The 22,389-nt window shown below is 41.5% G+C and overlaps 1 protein-coding gene across 2 annotated transcripts; it reads right to left on the bottom strand.

Moving 5' to 3' along the window:
- Positions 1-275: 275 nt before the first annotated feature.
- d2hgdh (D-2-hydroxyglutarate dehydrogenase) lies at positions 276-22,386 on the bottom strand. 2 transcript variants are annotated; one of them, XM_062040422.1, is made up of 10 exons: positions 22,247-22,386; positions 21,047-21,370; positions 20,925-20,982; positions 20,716-20,855; positions 9,081-9,274; positions 8,844-9,012; positions 8,624-8,767; positions 6,595-6,737; positions 5,664-5,829; positions 276-694 (listed from the first exon to the last, which is right to left on the bottom strand). In XM_062040422.1, exons 2-10 carry the CDS (start codon positions 21,345-21,347, stop codon positions 432-434), a joined length of 1,578 nt encoding a protein of 525 aa, XP_061896406.1. In that variant the 5' UTR covers positions 21,348-21,370; positions 22,247-22,386; the 3' UTR covers positions 276-431. The 2 variants fall into 2 exon arrangements, with proteins under 2 accessions (XP_061896406.1, XP_061896405.1); XM_062040421.1 differs by lacking the exon at positions 22,247-22,386 and adding an exon at positions 21,551-21,713.
- Between the last annotated feature and the right edge of the window lie 3 nt (positions 22,387-22,389).

Genomic DNA, 22,389 nt, shown 5'->3' with positions numbered 1-22,389 from the left:
CGTGTACCACTCTGTACAGCGGCGTTTTAAAAAGTCGTATATTTTACTTTTTGAAACCGATACCGATAATTTCCGATATTACATTTTAAAGCATTTATCGGCCGATATTATCGGACATCTCTAATTACGGCCATTAGTAAAGAAAACTCCATAAATTAGCCGCACCGTTTTATAAGCCGCAGGGTTCAAAGCATAGAAAAGTAGTGGCTTATAGTCCGTAATTTACGGTACCGCAATAAACAGGTAGTACGCTCTGCAGTTGAGTTATACTACTGGCCACTGTTCTTTAAAACATACTCCAATTTTTATTTTCTACTTCTGTCTCGTTATCACATCACACAAATCAACTAAACAATTTGTCTTAACGGCTCACCTCTGTGCACAAAAGATGAAGTTGTTGTACCTTCATTAGCCTTGAAGGACTTCTCAAGTCACCGCAGGTGGTCTGGTAAAGTCTTGTATGGGTTGAGGATGCCTTTGGGGTCCAGCGTAGCCTTAATGACGGCCATCAAGGCCACGGCCCGGCTGGATTTGCTGTAGTAGACGTAGTTCCTTTTCTTCAAGCCCAGTCCGTGCTCGGCGCTGATGCTGCCCTGGCAGCCGGACGTCCACTCGTAGACGAAGGGCTCGATGGCGGCCAGGAGGGCGGGGTCTTGAGCGGGAGAGGTGATGTTCAAGTGGAGGTTGCCGTCTCCTACACAGAGAAGGAAACATAAGTCATTGTTTAGGGTCATCCACTTCCCCACCGGGCGGTGTATCCATTATTAACAGACAATCCATCCATCCATCCATTTTCTACCACTTATCCCTTTTGGGGTCGCGGGGGATGCTGGAGCCTATCCCAGCTGCATTCGGGCGGAAGGCGGGGTACACCCCGGACAAGTCGCCACAACATCGCAGGGCCAACACAGATAGACAGACAACATTCACACTCTAATATTCAAGTCACGTAATGTAAATGGAATATTGTTGGCGGTTTTGGGATGGTTATTTATTGGGTTTTGTGGGCGGGATAAAGGACCTCCTATTGGCTAAGCTGTAAGCAGACTTTTATTTACGTTTATTTACGAGTTAGAATGCTTTTTTTAAAAATCCATCCATAGTCATGTCTTTCATAATGATTGTGACCGATAGGCAAAATTCCAAAAAAAAAGTGCAGTTTCCCTTTAAAGTGCCGTATTGGCTGGTACCCCAATGAAAGGGTTAAAAAAGAAAAAGGTAAAAGAGGTTCAGTACAGGTTTTGGCAATGAAAATACTAAAAATGGTATATTGTACCAAACAGAACAGCCCTGCTTGGTATAGGGCGGGGGTCGGCAACCCGCGGCTCTAGAGCCGCATGCGGCTCTTTAGCGCCGCCCTAGTGGCTCTCTGGAGCTTTTGCAAAAATGTATGAAAAATGGAAAAAGATGAGGGGAAATGTTTTTATTTTTTGTGTTAATATGGTTTCTGTAGGAGGACAAACATGACACAAACCTCCCTAGTTGTTATAAAGTACACTGTTTATATTAAACATGCTTCACTGCGGCAAGCGCCGTTTTGTCCTACTAATTTTGGCGGTCCTTGAACTCACCGTAGTTTGTTTACATCAGGGGTCACCAACCTTTTTGAAACCAAGAGCTACTTCTTGGGTACTGATTAATGCAAAGGGCTACCAGTTTGATACACACTTAAATAAATTGCCAGAAATAGCCAATTTGCTCAATTTACCTTTAACTCTATGTTATTATTAATAATTAATGATATTTACACTTAATTGAATTAAAAGAGGAGAAAACACGAAAAAAATGACAATTAAATTTTAAAAGATAGTTTATCTTCAATTTCGACTCTTTAAAATTCAAAATTCAACCGAAAAAAAGAAGAGAAAAACTTAAAAAAAGAATTTATGGAACATCATTAGTCATTTTTCCTGATTAAGATTAATTTTAGAATTTTGATGATATGTTTTAAATAGGTTATAATCCAATCTACACTTTGTTAGAATATATAACAAATTGGACCAAGCTATATTTCTAATAAAGACAAATCATTATTTCTTCTAGATTTTCCAGAACAAAAATTTTAAAATAAATTCAAAAGACTTTGAAATAAGATTTAAAGCGGTTGATTCTACAGATTGTCTAGATTTGCCAGAATATTTTTTTTGAATTTCAATCATAATAAGTTTAAAGAAATATTTCACAAATATTCTTCGTCGACAAAACAGAAGCTAAAATGAAGAATTAAATTAAAAAATTTATTTTTTATTCTTTACAATAAAAAAAAAAAAAAAATTACTTGAACATTGATTTAAATTGTCAGGAAAGAAGAGGAAGGAATTTAAAAGGTAAAAAGGTATGTGTTTAAAAATCCTAAAATCATTTTTAAGGTTGTATTTTTTCTCTAAAATTGTCTTTCTGAAAGTTATAAGAAGCAAAGTAAAATAATTAATGAATTTATTTAAACAAGTGAAGACCAAGTCTTTAAAATATTTTCTTGGATTTTCAAATTCTATTTGAGTTTTGTCTCTCTTAGAATTAAAAATGTCGGGCAAAGCGAGACCAGCTTGCTAGTAAATAAATACAATTTAAAATATAGAGGCAGCTCACTGGTAAGTGCTGCTATTTGAGCTATTTTTTAGAACAGGCCGGCGGGCTACTCATCTGGTCCTTACGGGACCGCGTTGGTGACCCCTGGGTTACATGTATAACTTTCTCCGACTTTCTAGGACGTGTTTTATGCCACTTCTTTTTCTGTCTCATTTTGTCCACCAAACTTTTAATGCTGTGCGTGAATTCACAAAGGTGAGTTTTGTTGATGTTATTGAGTTGTGTGGAGTGCTAATCAGGCATATTTGGTCACTGCATGACTGCAAGCTAATCGATGCTAACATGCTATTTAGGCTAGCTGTATGTACATATTGCATCATTATGCCTCATTTGTAGCTATATTTGAGCTCATTTAGTTTCCTTTAAGTCCTCTTAATTCAATGTATATCTCATGACACACTATCTGTATGTAATATGGCTTTTAACTTTTTGCGGTTCCAGACAGATTTGTTTTTGTATTTTTGGTCCAATATGGCTCTTTCAACATTTTGAGTTGCCGACCCCTGGTATAGGGTCCTATGATTTTCACGTTAACAGAATTGCGGTCATGTTTTACCATATTTTCTGGACTGTAAAGCCACTACTTTTTTCCTAAGCTTTGATCCCTGCGACTTATACAAAAGTGTGGCTAATTTATAGATTTTTCTTGGCTAACGGCCATGTTTTGTATAAAACAAACTTACATAGTACTAAAACTGACAGAGATGGAAAAGGTGTGTTATTGTTGGTGCTATGGCACCATCTTTTGGACAAGCTATCTCACTGCAGGTTGAAAGTGTACTGTATTTCCTTTGGTTTATTGCCTTGAACCGGAAGTATAAATTGTTGTTTTTTGCCGTTCCATCTACTAGTTGTCCATAGCGTTTCTACTTGTAAGGTTTCTTCATTCATAACGCAAAGCATCGTTTGTAAGTTTTAGCTAGCTAATATCAGTATTAGTATTGTCTGTGTTAGTAGTATTAACTCACAATGACATTCTTTTTGCATTGTTTCAGTTTCACAAACTCCTTAGTAAATTAACCAAAACTTCACCCTGGAGTTACTACCGTATTTTCCAGACCATAGGGCGCACCGGATTATAAGGCGCACTGCCGATGAGCGGGTCGATTTTCACACAAAAGACGCACCGGATTATAGTGCGCATTAAAGGAGTCATATTTTTATTTATTTTTTCTAAATGTAAAACACTATCTTGTGGTCTACATAACATGTGATGGTGGTTCTTTGGTCAAAATGTTGCATAGATGATGTTTTACAGATCATCTTCAAGCCGCTTTCTGACAGTCGCTTCCGGATGCGCCGTTTTGTGGGCGGTCTTATTTACGTGGCTCACCTTCGACAGCGTCTTCTACCCGTCATCTTTGTTGTAGCGGTGTAGCGTGCAAGGACGGAAGTGGAAGAAGTGTCAAAAGATGGCGCTAACTGTTTTAATGACATTCATACTTTTACTTCAATCAACAACGGAGCAGCATCTCCTCATCCGTCGTAAATGTGTCCCGTGAAAAACAGTCTCTAATAACTAAAGTTCCTTGGGTGAATAATGTAAACTCACTACACCGGTATGTTTTAGCGCTTTCATGACGAGTTTACTGACAGATATAAGTAAGAACTTTACACTACTTTATATTAGAAATGAAAACAGGGGAAGATGAATGTCCCATAACAAGAAGATAGAGAAAAAGAAGAAGCTTATCGACTATGGTATCGCCACGGACTACAAAGGTGGACGAACGCAAATTTTCAGGACTTACGCAGATCCCAAATACAGATCAGCAGGTACCAACCAGAAGGTAAGAAAAGTTGCTTTTGCATAATATTGTGAAACAAAACAGCAGATAATATGTCTTACCTTATACAAACACCATAATAATCATCTTATGTTGAAGCACATCAAGTGGTGTGGTTTCATAGCTTACCAAAGTCCTACTAAAACAATTTCATGGATTTTTGAGCGCAATGGAACATATACAATTTTGGTGTTGTTTACTTGAGTCATATTGCAGTCTACACGTATCTCTTATGTATGACTGCCATCTACTAGTCACACTTATCATTTCACCATGTACCAAATAAAATAGCTTTGAGCTTATAAGGTGCACTGTCGAGTTTTGAGAAAATTAAAAGGATTTTCAGTGCGCCTTATAGTCTGAAAAATACGGTAAGTCTTTTTAGCTGATTGGAGAGCTAGCTTTTACAGCCAGTTGGTCCACGACGAGGACTTTTCCGTGTTTGATTGTCTGTTTTACTGCCATGTTAAAGACACCGTTTGGAAACAATTAAGGTAATAAACATCTACTAGATCTTTGTGTAAATATCTAATTTTACAAAGTAAATATATGCGGCTTATAGTCCGGTGCGACTAATATATGGAAAAATATTTTTTTCTTTAAAATTTCAGAGGGTGCAGGTTATACACTGCAAAAACTGAAATCTAAGTAAGATTAAATATCTCAAATAAGGGTGATATTTGCTCATTTTCTCTCTGATAAGATAATTCTTCTCACTAAGCAGATTTTATGTTAGAGTGTTTTAGTTGTTTTAAGTGTTTTGGTCCTAAATAATCTCAGTAAGATATTACAGCTTGTAGCTGAGATTTTATGCCCTACATGCTTTAAACTAGAATATCAACTGTTGCAAAGCTGTGTCAATAACACTCACAAGTATAAAACTACTTTTTTAAAGTAATAATTTCTTACTTCAAGCATGAAAAACAAAATCATATCATTATGTCAAGATGATGGCACTAGCATGTACTTAATTTAAGAATATTTTTCAACATATTGAGCAAAAAGGTCTCTTTTTTTTTTTTTCTACCAAGAAAAGTGCACTTGTTATTAGTGAGAATATACTTATTTTAAGGTATTTTCGGGTTCATTGAGGTTAGCTAATTTTACTTGTTTTGGAAAGTCTTGACAAGCCGAATTTTCTTGTTCTATTGGCAGATAATTTTGCTTAGTTCAAGTAAAATACCCCTAATTTTTGTATATTTTTTTCTTGTTTTTGAAAACTGACTTTTTGCAGTGTATGCTGGTGCACGCTATACTCCGGAAAATACAGTACTCTCTTTGTCTCACCTACGTGCCCGTATCCCACCACGCTTTTGGCTCGTCCCCCTAGGTGCACCCTCATGTCAGTCACCAGCTGGTAGATCTTCTCCACGGGAAGCGAGACGTCATACTTGTATGTGAAGCCATCGTGAGTCAGAGCCTCTGTGACGCGTTCGCGCATCGACCATAAAGCCTTCAAGGACAAACGAGCAAAAAAATATAAATACATAAATCACATACAGAAAACAATTAACGCTGCAAATGAATGTCTTTGAAGTAAGAATTATTATATTCCCATACCTAAATTCAAAGTTAATGATTATTTGCAACAAAAAATATTAGTTTCTCAGTTCGAACATTAAATATCTTGTCTTTGCAGTCTTTTCAATTGAATATAAGTTGAAAAGGATTTGCAAATCATTGTATTCTGTTTTTATTTACGAATTACACAACGTGCCAACTTCACTGGTTTTGGGTTTTGTATAAATATGCGGCTTATATCGACCATAAAGCCTTCAAGGACAAATGAGCAGAAGAAAAATAAATAAAATCACATACAGAAAACCAATTAACGCTCCAAATGAATGTCTCTGAAGTAAGAATTATTATATTTCCATACCTAGAGCAAAAAAAACTCTAACACCTTCTAATTATGTTTTTTTACATAATGAGCCCCCTAAACATGAAAGAACACCCACATAACTACCTTTACACTTGCTATCCAATATAGTCATTCTACTGAGGCTGAGCCAATCAGCATCCCCGATACTGAACTGGGGTCTCCTTTAATGGCTATTTCTACTGTAGTATTGATGTTTATTTTTTACTTCATTTTACCATTTAATGCTTGAAAATAACACATTTTAGGACAAAGCAGCTTTTACTTTCCTTGTAGTAATGCTGCCCCCTGCTGGTCTCAATGTCAACTTTGCTCATTTCCAACTTGGAGCCACATTACCTTGGTTTTGGAGTCCTCTGTTGCCACTGTCCCGTCAGTGACCAGTGATGAGGTCATGGCCTCTTCCAGAAAGTTGTGCAGCTTCTCTTCGTCGTGCCTTGCGTCAGATCCGGACGTTTCTATGACGATGTAGAACGGACAATCTGCAAGATAGAGAGGCAAAGAATAAATGCTATTCTGTTTTTATACATATAATTGTTCATGGTTGTGTTGACATTTACTTTCCTTTCTGCTTTGATTGCTGAGGGGATTGTAATCAGAGGAAGGTTACATATTAAATAAAAATGAATACATACAGTCGTGGTCAAAAGTTTACATACACTTGTAAAGGACATAATGTCATGGCTGTCTTTAGTTTCCAATCATTTCTACAACACTTATTTTTTTGTGATAGAGTGATTGGAGCACATACAGTACTTGTTGGTCACAAAAAACCTTCATGAAGTTTGGTTCTTTTATGAATTTATTATGGGTCTACTGAAAAGGTGACCAAATCTGCTGGCTCAAAAGTATACATACAGCAACATAAATGATCAATTTTGGTGATTTAGAGAAGTTATAATCAAATCAAATCAGCTTCATGGCATGGCCTCTTAAATTCATGTGAGTGGTTATGATTGACGACACCTGTTGACTTCTCTGAGCCCATTCAAATAGGGCTCATGTGATGCAGTCATTCGACTCGGTTGCAAACGCAACAATGGGAAAGTCAAAAGAACTCAGCACAGATCTGAAAATTTCGAATCGTTGACTTGAACAAGTCAGGAAAGTCACTTGGAGCCATTTCAAAGCAGCTTAAGGTCCCAAGAGAAACTGTGCAGACAATTGTTGGTCAGTATAAAGTGCATGGCACAGTTTTGTCACTGCCACGATCAGGAAGAAAACGCAAGCCATCACCTGCTGCTGAGAGAAAATTGGTCAGGATGATCAAGAGTCAACCGAGAACCACCAAAAAGCAGGTCTGCAACGAATTGGAAGATGCTGGAACACAGGTGTCAGTGTCCACAGTCAAGCATGTTTTGCATCGCCATGGACTGAGAGGCTACCATGCAAGAAGGAAGCCCTTGCTCCAGAAGCGACACCTACCGTCAAGCATGGTGGTGGTAGTATTATGGTCTGGGCCTGTTTTGCTGCCAATGGAACTGGTGCTTTACAGAGAGTAAATGGGACAATGAAAAAGGAGGATTACCTCCAAATTCTTCAGGACAACCTAAAATCATCAGCCCGGAGGTTGGGTCTTTGGCGCAGTTGGGTGTTCCAACAGGACAATGACCCCAAACACACGTCAGAAGTGGTAAAGGAATGGCAAAATCAGGCTAGAATTAAGGTTTTAGAATGGCCTTCCCAAACTCCTGACTTAAACGTGTGGACAATGCTGAAGAAACAAGTCCATGTCAGAAAACCAACAAATTTAACTGAACTGCACCAATTTTGTCAAGAGGAGTGGTCAAAAATTCAACCAGAAGCTTGTGGATGGCTACCAAAAGCGCCTTATTGCAGTGAAACTTGCAAAGGCACATGTAACATAATATTAACATTGCTGTATGTATACTTTTGACCCAGCAGTTTTGGTCACATTTTCAGTAGACACATAATAAATTCATAAAAGAACCAAACTTCATGAATATTTTTTTGTGACCAACAAGAATGTGCTCCAATCACTCCATCACAAAAAAATAAGTGTTGTAGAAATTATTGGAAACTCAAGACAGCCATGACATTATGTTCTTTACAAGTGTATGTAAACTTTTGACCACGACTGTATATTCTTTTTCCTGGTTCTTATTTTCGACAGGCCATAAAAATATCAATATCGACCACATAAAACACTTATATCGTGATACAGTTGTTAGTCATATCCCCCAGGCCTAGTAAAGTTATTTCCATTTCCATTTCTATTCAGCATGCAGTGATCACAACAACAAATCATGCACGTCTGTATCACCTTGTACTTTATTTTTTTGCTGATACCGATATCAATATCAGAACGTATCACCACTAGTTATCATGTGTGTGTGTGTGTGTGTACCAGAGATGGGATTATCCAGTTTCAGATGGGAATTGAGCAGCCTCATACATTCACTGTCCAAGAACTCAAAAGCGGACAGAATTTCTCCCAGCATGCCTTTGCACAGCTGAAAAGTTTTCAGGAGATCCTCAAACGTTTCACATCCTGTTCGCACACACAGAAAAAAGTTGCTGGTTTTGCATCTTTTACAAGTGGGATGCTAAAAGTGAAGAAGTCCTACCCAAAAAAAGCACATTGACAGAATTGGGTTTGCGTGGACAAAGGACAGAGACAGCCGTGATGACCCCCAGCGTTCCTTCAGAGCCGATGAAGAGCTGTTTGAGGTCGTATCCTGTGTTGTCCTTCCTCAGAGTGGCCAGGCAGTCCAGGACCTGCCCGTCTGCCAACACCTGGACCATCACAGCCACAGAGCATGGGAATGAAACATCTGCAGAGTGAAACTAGAGGTGTTCCTCACCGCTTCCAAACCCAGCACGTTCCCGTGCAAGGAGCCGTAACGCAGCAGCCGTAGCCCACCGGCATTGGTGGCAACGTTGCCCCCGATATGGCAGCTGCCTTTGGCACCCAGGTCCAGAGGCATGATGTGGTCTCGCTGCTCCAGGTAGAGCGACAGGTTCTCCAGAACACAACCCGCCTGGCACGTCAGTACCCCTAAAGAAGGTTCAGGAAAGTATCCTCTGTTCATAATTATCACCGACCACAACATTGGGTACTAAAAATAATCTGTTCTGATTGACACTATCAGACTTTTGTACTACTGTGCTCAGTCTGAGTAATCTACTCAACTGCAGAGACTCCCTGGTGTTTATGTGGGAAAAAATTTAAAAGAGAAAGGCCTTACTTTGTGGTAAATTCTTATTACAATAATATGAAATTACAATTAATGTACATACAATTATTTTGTAATTACAATTTTTCAACAATACTATGTTTCTTTAAAACTAATGACAACAATATACTGTTTACTGAAAAAAAAAAATTTTTAATTTATATTATTAGGGATGATGTTTGATAAGAAATTATCGAGTTCGAGCCTATTATCGAATCCTCTTATCGAACCGATGCCTTATCGATTCTCTTATCGAGTCCAGATAGGTTGTTGTATATGGAAAAAAAAACACAATATTTGGTTTAACAAAAGCTCTCTTTTATTATATAAGAAAACAATTTAATCTAATAAATAAATAAATATTGGCTGTTAGACCCCTAAAAAAAAAAAAAAAATATTGACTGTTCTTACCCAAAGTATATTAAGTGGGATTTTTCAGAAAAACAAATATATACAGTAACACAAAAACAACCTGTCTCTGTAAACACTATAGGTGTATAAATAATAATATAGTGTTAAATAAAATCAGTCCCTTGGGCACAAAACTGAAAATAATACAGCTCTCCAAAAAGTGCACGTCTGCTGCTATTTGACATAACTGTTTGTTATGATGCTTTGACATTTTTGCACGTTATTTCTTTATTGAAAGAAAATTCTATGAAGAGGAAGGTTCTTTGCAAATGTGGTTACAATGCTAAAAAATGAAAAGTTCAAGCTAAAAAAAGAAATACACTTTATTGAGTTAACATTATTTCTTTATAGGGGGAAAGATGTTATGAGCTAGGGAATATAACAACGACACTACCCAGCATGCAACGGGAGTGACGAGCATGCGCGGTAGCCCCGAAAAGTGTTGTTGCATATCGTCACCCGGCAGCTAAGAATGAGGTCATGAGCACGCTGTGAAAGTAAACGTCAAGAACTCAGCCAACACGCCTCGTCTGCATTATTTATAATTAGACAGACAACACATATACAGTGTGATTTTGTTTTGTTTACAAGTAAAGAAAAACAAAAGTTAAAAAAGGGAGATGTCATATATGTTGTATATATATGTATGTGCTGCGGTTGCTTTAAGAACGTTGCGACAGCTGCCGTAATGGAGGTGCGTTGCTAGCCTGGTTGCTATGTTTCTGGTTGGTCGTAAAAGTGTTCATGTGTTTTTACCCTGCTCAAATTTCTCAGTAAAGTTATTCATTGGATTATAACTTTTTGTTTTGAACTTTATTACACCTTGGAGCGCTTTTTCCCATCCATTTCTTTCCTGCTTTCCCTATCTGCGCCTAATGACTGAGCTACGTGACGCCATTTCTTGTGATGTCACACGGAGCATTTCTGGTCGGGACGGGATTCGTTCCGAGGGATTCTAATAAAGAACCAACTCTTTTTCTTTACTATAGTGGTCTCGATAACGGGTACCGGTTCTCAAAAAGGGATTCGAGTCAGAGGACTCGGTTCTTTTCTTATCGAACAACCGGGAAAACCGGTTTCGAGTATCATCCCTATATATTATGTTTATAAACTCTGGAAATATGTCCCTGGACTAGGGCTGCGACTAACAACTAATTTGATAATCGATTAATCTGTCGATTATTACTTCGATTAATCGATTAATAATCGGATAAAAGAGACAAACTACATTTCTATCCTTTCCAGTATTTTATTGGGAAAAAACAGCATACTGGCACCATACTTATTTTGATTATTGTTTCTCAGCTGTTTGTACATGTTGCAGTTCATAAATAAAGGTTTATTAAAAAAATTAAATTAAATTAAAAATATATATATATATATATTGCCTCTGCGCATGCGCGTAGCATAGATCCAACAAATCGATGACTAAATTAATCGCCAACTATTTTTATAATCGATTTAATCGATTAGTTGTTGCAGCCCTAATATATATATATTGTTGCGGCGATCTGCCTGGAGGTGCGGCTGAAGGTGTGTGTGTGACAGCGGCTGTGCTGCTGCATGCGCGTCACAGCAGAAGCGCTGCATGCGTGTCACAGCAGAAGCGCTGCATGCGCGTCACAGCAGAAGCGCTGCTCCGCGGCGCGCCTCACCAGGTGCGCTCTCCAGCAGGTGAGCGCAATCAGACTGATGAGCAGCGCAGACAGGACAAAGCAAACAAATGCACCCGTTTCACTCAGTGTGCAGGACGGAGCTGAGAGCAGCAGAGACAGAGACGATCACTAAAACCACGAAAGCACTTCACAAACGCATGGGAAAAAGGACTCAAACCAAACGGACTACCGGTGAGCTCACCTCTTTCCACTGGACTGTTTAATCATGATCCGACTATTGAAGTTTATGCGCTGTGATTGATGGCAGAGCTCAACTTCAGAAGAATGTTTATTTAGATAATTGAACTGTTAAATAAGGTACAATTGGTGCTTATTTTGTTTCTTTTCTTTATCTTATTCACCACAAATATTTGTTTTACTTGTAGAGACAAGAAATGGGCAATTAGGGCGCTTAAAGCCTTGTAAATGTAATTTGAAGTATATTAATATAGAGAGTGGATTTTGCTTTATTAAAAGGCAAAGTAAAACATTTAATTCATGTATAAAAATAGTATTTCTGTTAAAAGTGTTTATGTTAAAAACTACAGTAATATTGGTTTAAAATGCTTGATTTCATATGAATTAATAGAGAAGTGTCAAGTTAAACTTGTTGTAGAAATTCATGTCTAAAGTCTGTATAAAATAATTTAGGCTAAAACTTAAGGTAAAACACGTTGCTTTAAAAGTAGATGGTTCTAACATGTGAACTATATTTCTGTTTATTTAATGCCTAATTTACCTTATTAATCTAAGTTAATTAAGTTAAGTGAAATGCTGGTTAATGTGTATTAATTAATGTTAAAAAATGTACTTACCTTTATAAAATACCTGAGTTAATGTACTTACTTTGTTTGTTGCAAAATGCTGTATTTTATTTAAAAGCTTTTATTCTTGTGTGTTTAAAGGTTTTTCACCTTCCAAGATTCCAGTTAATAAACTGAAATACGAGTGAAATCCTGAGCCTCATCGAGTCCTTCCTTTTCAAGTGTGGGAAGCCATGTCGTTATAAATACACCTGACAGTGAAAAACCGTCTGTGACCAGCAAAAGACGCCACTTGCGGCCACCACCGAGAGGGAGGACACTTCACCTGGGGCCTGGAGGACAAAGACTGCTGTCTGTCAGCCAAAGAGAGCAAGATGGCTGATCCAAAGCCAACAGATGAACTGAAAGTGGAGAGGGCCACAGCTAAGAGACAGTTCTCCCGCCTTGCCAACAACATTACGAGAACCTACATAGAGATGTCTAAGGAGGAGTTACAGGAGAACTTCAAGAAGCTGATGCTAGAGAGCTCTCGTGTCTTCGAGGCAAACGAAGAAGTGGAAGCCGCTTACATGGCAGACGCTGAGGAGCTGAGCGACCCCCAGAAAGCCGACATAGCAAAGACGGAGAAAGAATGTGAGCAGAAGACGAAAGAAGTCAAACTCCTAATCCGAGAGACGCTCTGGACCACATATGGAGAAAAGGAACTTTCCCTGGCTCTACAAGTTGCAGAGGCCGAATTCAGGAACGTCTCCTTCCAGCCAGACACAACTCTGGAGGCTTGTGAGTTCATGCTGACCCACCTACAGAAGTTGGTGGACAAGGCAAAGGAAGCGCACCAGAACTGGAACCACTGGGCTCCGCTTGCCGAGAAAAAGGACTTTGATTACCGTTTAAGAGAGCTCGAGGTGGTCCTTCCCAAGCTGGTGTCACAGAAGGCCCCCCTCATCCAAGCAGCAAGTATAAAGAAAGACGCTGGACCCCAGCCCATCTCAGCCCGCAGCTCAGCTCCAGTGGCAGCGATAAAGCTAAAGGCCACAGCCTTACCAAAGTTTGCCGGCAACCAGCGAAACTACTACAGATGGAGGAAGGAATGGGAGGCTCTGCAGAAGCAAGGTGAACCAACCGGATCTTCAGAGGTTAAGAAATTCCAACTACTGGATAGCCTTGATGAAAAGGTGGCCAGGGAACTACGTCTGTCAACGTACAGCTCAGCAGATGAGATCTTCAGAGTCCTGGAAAACCGGTTTGGGAACCAAGCCAGCATTGCTCTTGAGATCATAGAAGAGCTACAAGCAAGACCATCAGCCAGGAGCGGCCATCCAAGGAAAATCGTAGAGCTCATCCAAACTGTGGAAAAGGCCCTTTATGATCTAAACGAACTGGATAATGCAGACGCCTTAAAGAACCCACTGGTGATTAGATCCATCGAGAGCAAACTCCCAGAAACTCTGAAGAAAGACTGGCTCACCTATGCTGCTGACAGAGGAAACACTGTTAACCCCCAGAACCGCTTCGACAAGCTCATCACATTCCTAAAGTCCCAAGAATCTATATATGAGCAACTAGATCAACTGAGCAACGTCTTTGAACCCGCCAAGGAGCAGACTAAGCTCATCAAGTATGCCAGAACAAAGTCAGCCAAGTCCAGCAGTGAAACAGCAGGCTGCATCATTTGTGGTGACCCAAAGCACAGAAGAAGACTCTATTTCTGCAGAAGGTTTAGGATCAACCTAAAGCCATCGGAGAAGAGGGATGCAGCACAACAGCTCGGTGCCTGCAAGAGATGTCTCGAGGTCCACAGCAGCGACCCCTGCAGAAACACCACGTATCTGTGCGGGAACCCAGAGTGCAAAGACCAACACCATTACCTTCTCTGTCCAGTTGCCAGACCCCAGTCCCAAAGAACACCTAAATCCAGTCCAGTGAGAGCTGAGGGGAAAAGATACACCGAAGCTCAAAAAGACTTCCTATCCAGGCTTACCCCTGAGCTGGCGCAGCAGTGTCGAGACACCTTCTGCAACGTCACATCCAGAGCATACAACACCACAGCAGTTGAAAGAGGTCTTCTAGAGGAAAATGGCTTGCATGAGTATCCAGTGATCCTGATGCTCTTTGATGTCACTGCCAACGATGGACAGAGAATTGGGACCCTCATCGACCTGGCATCAGACACGAACTATATAACACATAGAGCTGCCAGCAAGTTGAACCTGAGAGGTGAAGATGTGACACTGGTGGTTTACGGCGTTGGAGGGATGAAGGTGTCTGTTGCAACTAAGCGCTACCTCCTCAAGATTCGGGTCAACACTCCGAGAGGGACCCTCAGGTCACATCAACTAATCTGCTATGGCCTTGATAAGATTGCAGAGTTTCACAGACATGTTCCAGCTATTAAGCTACAGAAAATCTTCCCAGATGTTCCCCTAAGAGACCTTGCTAGACCCAAAGAGGTGCAACTCCTGATCAGCCACAAGGAAGGCCAGCTAGTACCCCAGAAGGTTCGTTCTGTTGGCAACCTTGTGCTCTGGGACGGCCCCCTCGGCAAGACGATCGGAGGCACACACCCGGACCTCTTTGAAGAAGTCACCTTAATGGCCCACACATCAAAGACACACTTCGCAAGATCCATGAGAACTGCAGCAGTCAAATACAGTGAACTCATCTGTAGAGATCCAATCTCCTGCCAGTCTCCCGACAAGCCCCACACCCAGTCCAATACAGCCACTAGCAGCAGAGACTTTCTGAAGTGGTGGAAGTGGGAAAGTATTGGAGCTGCTTGTGAGCCAAGATGTGGAGGATGTCGCTGTGGGAATTGCCAACCCGGGGGAAAAGAAATGACACTGGCTGAAGAAAGAGAGATGGAGATAGTGAAGAACGGGTTGATGTATGTGAATGGAGACCATCACAGCCCTGATCCCCACTGGCATGCCAAGTATCCCTGGACAGAAGATCCAGCATCTCTACCCAACAACAGGAGAGCGGTTGAAGCCACATTCCTCAGGACAGAGAAGCAGCTGGCAAAGGAACCGGAGTTGAAGACAGCCTACATGTCACAAGTCCATGAAATGCTTCATCGCAAAGCTGCAGTGAAGCTATCCAAAGAGGTTCTGCAGAGTTGGACTGGGCCAGTGTGGTACATAAGTCACCTGATTGCACCAAATCCACATTCAGTCTCCACCCCAGTGAGGCTAGTATGGAACAGCAGCCAGAAGTACAGAGGCCTGAGTTTGAACGACATACTAATCAAAGGTCCTGACGTCCTGAACCCAATCAGAGCTGTCCTACTGAGGTTCCGAGCTGGTGTCTTTGCTGCCCTCGGTGACATCCGCAGGATGTACAACTCTGTCTGGTTGGAAGAGAGAGAGGTCCACCTGCACAGGTTCCTGTGGCGTGACACTGAAAAGGCTGAAATAGAAGACTTCGCCATAACAAGGGTCAACATGGGAGACAAACCTGCTGGTTGCATAGCCCAAGTCGCCATGAGAGAGACCGCCAACTTGCCTTCATTCAAACACTTCAAAGAAGAGAAACGTGTGATAGAGGAAGATGCATATGTGGATGATATCCTGACCTCTCACAACAACCTCCAGCACCTCAAACTCCTCACATCCAACATCGAACAGATCCTTAAAGCTGGAGGATTCATCATGAAGCCCTGGGTCTACTCCGATCAAAGTGGGAGGAAAGGGCCGAGAGGTGAGAAGATGGAGTCAAAGACCATGATCCTGCCAAACCAGCTCACTGAAGAGGATAACAAAGCCCTCGGCCTTGGTTACACCATTGAGGATGACACACTACATGTCATGGTTGCAGTGAACTTCTCCAAGAAGAAGAGGAAAATGCGCCTTGGTCAGGACTTACTGAGAGATGAAGTAAGAAGGCAAACCCCAGATCCATTCACCAGAAGAGAACTGTTGAGCCAAGTCTCTGGTCTCTATGATCCACTCGGCCTCGTGGCTCCTGCAAAGCAGAAGGGAGCCATCCTCATCCGAAGAGCTTTTCAAGAAGCAAAAGTCATGTACTGCATAGAAGACACCTGGGATGCCGCCTTGTCCAAAGGACTCAGAGAAGATGCCATAAAGCTCCTAGAAGACTATGCAGAGCTGAGCCAACTCAGATTCACCAGACCCCTGACACCACCAAATCCACGTGCAAAACCAAGTGGCATCACCTTCTCTGATGGCAGTGAGCACGCATATGGCGCTGTGCTGTACCTACGCTGGAGCTGCAGCCATGGTGTTGTTGTGAGGCTAGTTGAATCTAAGGCCAAGCTGACCCCTCTCGACCACAAGGGTGACCCTGTGAAGGCGGAGATGTGTGGAGCAGTCTTTGCCGCCCGGTTGAAGAACTACTTCCAGAGACACTGCCGAATCGATGTTGAGAAGTGGTACCATCTCGTCGACAGTCAGACCGTCCTAGGCGCAATCCAGCGGGAGAGTTATGGTTACCAGACCTTCTTTGCCAACCGAGTCGGCGAGATCCAAAGCAGCACAAATGTCCAAGACTGGTGGTGGATTCCAGGGCCCGAGAACATTGCAGATATCATAACCAGAGGGGCCAGTCCAAATGACTTAACTGAGGAATCCGAGTGGCAGTCAGGTCCAAAGTTCCTTCGACTTCCTGAAAGTGAGTGGCCGAAGAAATCAGCCAAAGACGTCGCCGCACAAGCAAGAGACAATATCACAAAAATACAGAAGAAAACATTTGTCGCCGTACTCACCCGAAGTCAACAGAAAGCACAGGACCCAAAAGGAGTCCAAGAAACAGAGTCCAGATTCAGAAGACCACCTGCAGCAGCAGCAGTCCAAAAGCTACTGGACGAAAGGCGCTTCAGCAATCTAAGACGGCTGGTCGGGACAATAGTATGGACTTGGAGAGCAGTAAAGAAATTCCTGTGCCCCGGCGATAAAGAAAAGTGGGAGGCAGTACCTTCATCTGGTGTCATCACTGTGAACGAAAGAGAAGATGTGTTCAGAGACCTATGCTTGGCAGCACAGGAGGGCGTACACTTTCCAAACACAACAACAGACAGACTGGTTGTTTACAAGGACCAAACAAGCGGACTCCTGATGTGTGGTGGCAGGATCCAGACCTTCAGAGAAGACCACAGAGCTGTTCCCCTGCTACCGTTCCAGGCCTGGATCTCCACCCTCCTAGCCCGGGAAGCACACAGTGAGGGACATGAAGGAGTGGCAGGAACTACACTGCGGATGCGAAAGAAAGCATGGGTCATCAAAGGAAGAATTATTGCCCAAAAAGTTGTTGACAAGTGTGTCGTGTGCAAGAAAGCAAAAGCAAAGACCTGCCAGCAAATAATGGGAAACTTGCCTGAGGAGAGATCGAATCCGGCTGCACCATTTCAATTCACATCTGTCGACCTGTTCGGACCGTACCAAGTGAAGGATGATGTCAAGAGGAGGGTGAGCATGAAAGTATGGGGCGTGCTCTTCTGCTGCATGTCCAGCCGAGCCATCCATGTCGAACTGGCAAACACGCTAACAACGGAGAGCTTTCTACTTGCTTACCAGAGGTTCACTTCTGTCCGAGGCCATCCTCAGAAGATCTGGTCCGATCCAGGTACGAACTTTATTGGAGCAAAACCTGTCCTTGAAGAGATGTACAGTTACCTGAGACGACAAAACAAAGGATCACTAGAAGAATATGCTGCCAGGAATGGGACCGACTGGATGTGGAGAATCCTTCCAGCCGATTCACCTCACCGAAACGGTGCCGCCGAAGCTGCTGTCAAGATCACCAAAAGAGCTCTACAAAGCCTTGGTAGAGGAGAAGGCCTTGCCTTCAGTGAATTCCTGACTGTACTCAAGCTGGCCGCCAACCTTGCCAACGAAAGGCCTATCGACGCTAGAGTCCAGTGCCGTGAGGACGGCATCCAATACATCACTCCAAACACCCTGTTGCTTGGTCGAGCCACACAAAGTGGAGATTTCAAAACATTCGACTACACAACTTACCCCTTCAAAAGGCTGCAAGAGATTCAAATGCAAGTCAGCTACTTTTGGAAGTCCTGGAGCCAACTCGCAGGTCCAAACCTGTTCATCCGCAGTAAATGGCATACTGCTGAAAGAAATGCTGCCATTGGAGACATAGTGTGGCTCTGCGACCAAAATGCACTGAGGGGTCAGTTCAAGCTAGCAAGAGTTGTCAGTGTGAACGCAGATCCCAAAGGCATTGTCCGAGATGTCCACGTGAAAGTCTCTCCAAGTGGGTGCGTTCAGGTGAAGACTCCAAACCCTGTCGTTAAAGAGTCCAGGTCTAAGGAGAAGGACTTCCAGGGCACCATACTGCATCGAGACGTCCGACGCCTTGTCGTCCTCATCCCGGCGGAGGATCAGGTCAGGGGAGACCAGCTCGCCTGAGAGGTGCGATCTTTCCAGGTTACACTGCAAAGATCGAGTGGGAGGTGTTGCGGCGATCTGCCTGGAGGTGCGGCTGAAGGTGTGTGTGTGACAGCGGCTGTGCTGCTGCATGCGCGTCACAGCAGAAGCGCTGCATGCGTGTCACAGCAGAAGCGCTGCATGCGCGTCACAGCAGAAGCGCTGCTCCGCGGCGCGCCTCACCAGGTGCGCTCTCCAGCAGGTGAGCGCAATCAGACTGATGAGCAGCGCAGACAGGACAAAGCAAACAAATGCACCCGTTTCACTCAGTGTGCAGGACGGAGCTGAGAGCAGCAGAGACAGAGACGATCACTAAAACCACGAAAGCACTTCACAAACGCATGGGAAAAAGGACTCAAACCAAACGGACTACCGGTGAGCTCACCTCTTTCCACTGGACTGTTTAATCATGATCCGACTATTGAAGTTTATGCGCTGTGATTGATGGCAGAGCTCAACTTCAGAAGAATGTTTATTTAGATAATTGAACTGTTAAATAAGGTACAATTGGTGCTTATTTTGTTTCTTTTCTTTATCTTATTCACCACAAATATTTGTTTTACTTGTAGAGACAAGAAATGGGCAATTAGGGCGCTTAAAGCCTTGTAAATGTAATTTGAAGTATATTAATATAGAGAGTGGATTTTGCTTTATTAAAAGGCAAAGTAAAACATTTAATTCATGTATAAAAATAGTATTTCTGTTAAAAGTGTTTATGTTAAAAACTACAGTAATATTGGTTTAAAATGCTTGATTTCATATGAATTAATAGAGAAGTGTCAAGTTAAACTTGTTGTAGAAATTCATGTCTAAAGTCTGTATAAAATAATTTAGGCTAAAACTTAAGGTAAAACACGTTGCTTTAAAAGTAGATGGTTCTAACATGTGAACTATATTTCTGTTTATTTAATGCCTAATTTACCTTATTAATCTAAGTTAATTAAGTTAAGTGAAATGCTGGTTAATGTGTATTAATTAATGTTAAAAAATGTACTTACCTTTATAAAATACCTGAGTTAATGTACTTACTTTGTTTGTTGCAAAATGCTGTATTTTATTTAAAAGCTTTTATTCTTGTGTGTTTAAAGGTTTTTCACCTTCCAAGATTCCAGTTAATAAACTGAAATACGAGTGAAATCCTGAGCCTCATCGAGTCCTTCCTTTTCAAGTGTGGGAAGCCATGTCGTTATAAATACACCTGACATATATATATAAATAAATAAATAAATTATATATTTTTAAAAAATTGCCTCTGCGCATGCGCATAGCATAGATCCAACGAATCGATGACTAAATTAATCGCCAACTATTTTTATAATCGATATTAATCGATTAGTTGTTGCAGCCCATACCGTTCAAAAGTTTGGGGTCACATTGAAATGTCCTTATTTTTGAAGGAAAAGCACTGTACTTTTCAATGAAGATAACTTTAAACTAGTTTTAACTTTAAAGAAATACACTCTATACATTGCTAATGTGGTAAATAACTATTCTAGCTGCAAATGTCTGGTTTTTGGTGCAATATCTACATAGGTGCATAGAGGCCCATTTCCAGCAACTATCACTCCAGTGTTCTAATGGTACAATGTGTTTGCTCATTGGCTCAGAAGGCTAATTGATCATTAGAAAACCCTTGTGCAATCATGTTCACACATCTGAAGACAGTGTAGCTCGTTACAGAAGCTACAAAACTGACCTTCCTTTGAGCAGATTGAGTTTTTGGAGCATCACATTTGTGGGGTCAATTAAACGCTCAAAATGGCCAGAAAAAGAGAACTTTCATCTGAAACTTGACAGTCTATTCTTGTTCTTAGAAATGAAGGATATTCCACAAAATTGTTTGGGTGACCCCAAACTTTTGAACGGTAGTATATATATCTATATATATATATATATATATATATAAGTAATACTTGAAAATATATACACTCCCCCGCCCCCATCTCCCGAATTCGGAGGTCTCAAGGTTGGCAAGTATGATATATATATATAACTTTACATTATCTTTCTTGCTACTAGTTAGCGTGTGGACACTGACCAGAGACACGGTCAAAGCTCAGGATGTTGTTCATGAGGGCGGTGGACAGAATGATCTCGTCGTAAACGGGAACGCTGCCGCCGACCAGCCCGGTGTTGCCTCCTTGCGTGTTCACCGCCAGGTTACGACGGTTACAGTAGCTACAGTACATTTTGGGGAGGAGGCAAGTGTTAGCGTACGTCTGATAAAGCGCATGTCGATGATTGCACCTGAGAATTTGAGACACTTCCTCTGTTGACTGAGGCCTCAGCAGCAATTCACTGGAACCTATAGGAGGAAAAAATATACATTTGTTTGAGAACAACAAAAATGATTGTCGATAAGTGATCACCTTTCACAGACTTAAGCCAGTCCACGTTGTACGACTCCAACAAATCGGGGTCGGTGATAGTTCTGCCAGGTAGAATTTTCTTGAAGAAGTCCAAATCCTCTTGATTCACCCTGGAGAAAGGTAGCCTCTCTGGAGCTGCAGCGGGGGACTTGTTGGCCACATCAGCCCCGCCGTGGACCCTTCGACACAGGCTGGTGGACAAGCGAGGGACATGTGTGGAGGAGCGGGTGACGTGATTGCTCAAGGGCTTCAGGGCAGCGGCAGTCCTCAGCCTCAATGTCCTCTGCAACATCCCAGCCATGGTTTTAAGATTTTACTAAGAAGCTGGCCGAACGACAAAGCAATGTTTTATCAATTATACTTTTGTCAGTTTGATTTTAATAATAGTCTACAGCTTTACACACACAATTAATGTAAAATACCGCATTAGTTCGTAGTAAAAAGTACAATTAGCGAATGGAAACGTCCCCGTAGCTAAGTTAACCTTCAACTCATTACACTTACTTCAGAAGTTGTTCAAATTTTCCGCGTTATACCACACCTTTGATTATTACTCATTATAGGCATTTTTCGAGCAAAATTATGCCACTTTTAGAAGTTTAGTCATTGAAATGTTTTGCTAGCGTAGCAAGCCGGAAGCGTTCCGGGGGTTAAAGTTCAATGAAGACAACTGACCAATCAATGTCCGCTTAGAACCATAAGGGGCGGGGTTATCGGTGTGACGTATCGTACCGTAATGCCTATAAACACAGCGAAACTAGATAATTGCGTAGCACATTTTTTTGCAACATAAAACACACATAAGCAATTAGTTTTGAGGAATATTCAAATAGAAATGTATTCACAACTTTTCAGATTTAGATTTGCCTTTAAGTATTTTTTATAATAACTGAAGTGAACCATAAGGGGCGGGGTTATCGGTGTAACGTGTGGTACCGTAATGCCCATAAACACAGCGAAACTAGATAATTGCACAGCACATTTTTTTGCAACATAAAACACACAGAAGTAATAATTAGTTTTGAGGAATATGCAAATAGAAATGTATTCACATCTTTTCAGATTTAGATTTGTCTTTAAGTATTTTTTATAATAACTGAAGTGATCGAAATGACTTATGGAAACTTCCCCCTGGCTAAAGCCGCTAGCCAGCTCGGCACGGTTTTCTAAATAAGTTAACCTTCAACTCATTACACTTACCTCAGAAGTTGTTCAAATTTTCCGCGTTATACTACACCTTTGATTATTACTCATTATAGACATTTTTCGAGTAAAATTATGCCACTTTTAGAAGTTTAGTCATTGACCTGTTTTGCTAGCGTAGCAAGCCGGAAGCGTTCCGG

The sequence above is a fragment of the Entelurus aequoreus genome, linkage group LG03, assembly GCF_033978785.1.
Source record: "Entelurus aequoreus isolate RoL-2023_Sb linkage group LG03, RoL_Eaeq_v1.1, whole genome shotgun sequence".
Classification (NCBI taxonomy): domain Eukaryota; kingdom Metazoa; phylum Chordata; class Actinopteri; order Syngnathiformes; family Syngnathidae; genus Entelurus; species Entelurus aequoreus.
The sequence above is the reverse complement of the archived record's forward strand: the minus strand, read 5'-3'. Positions and strand labels throughout refer to the sequence as shown.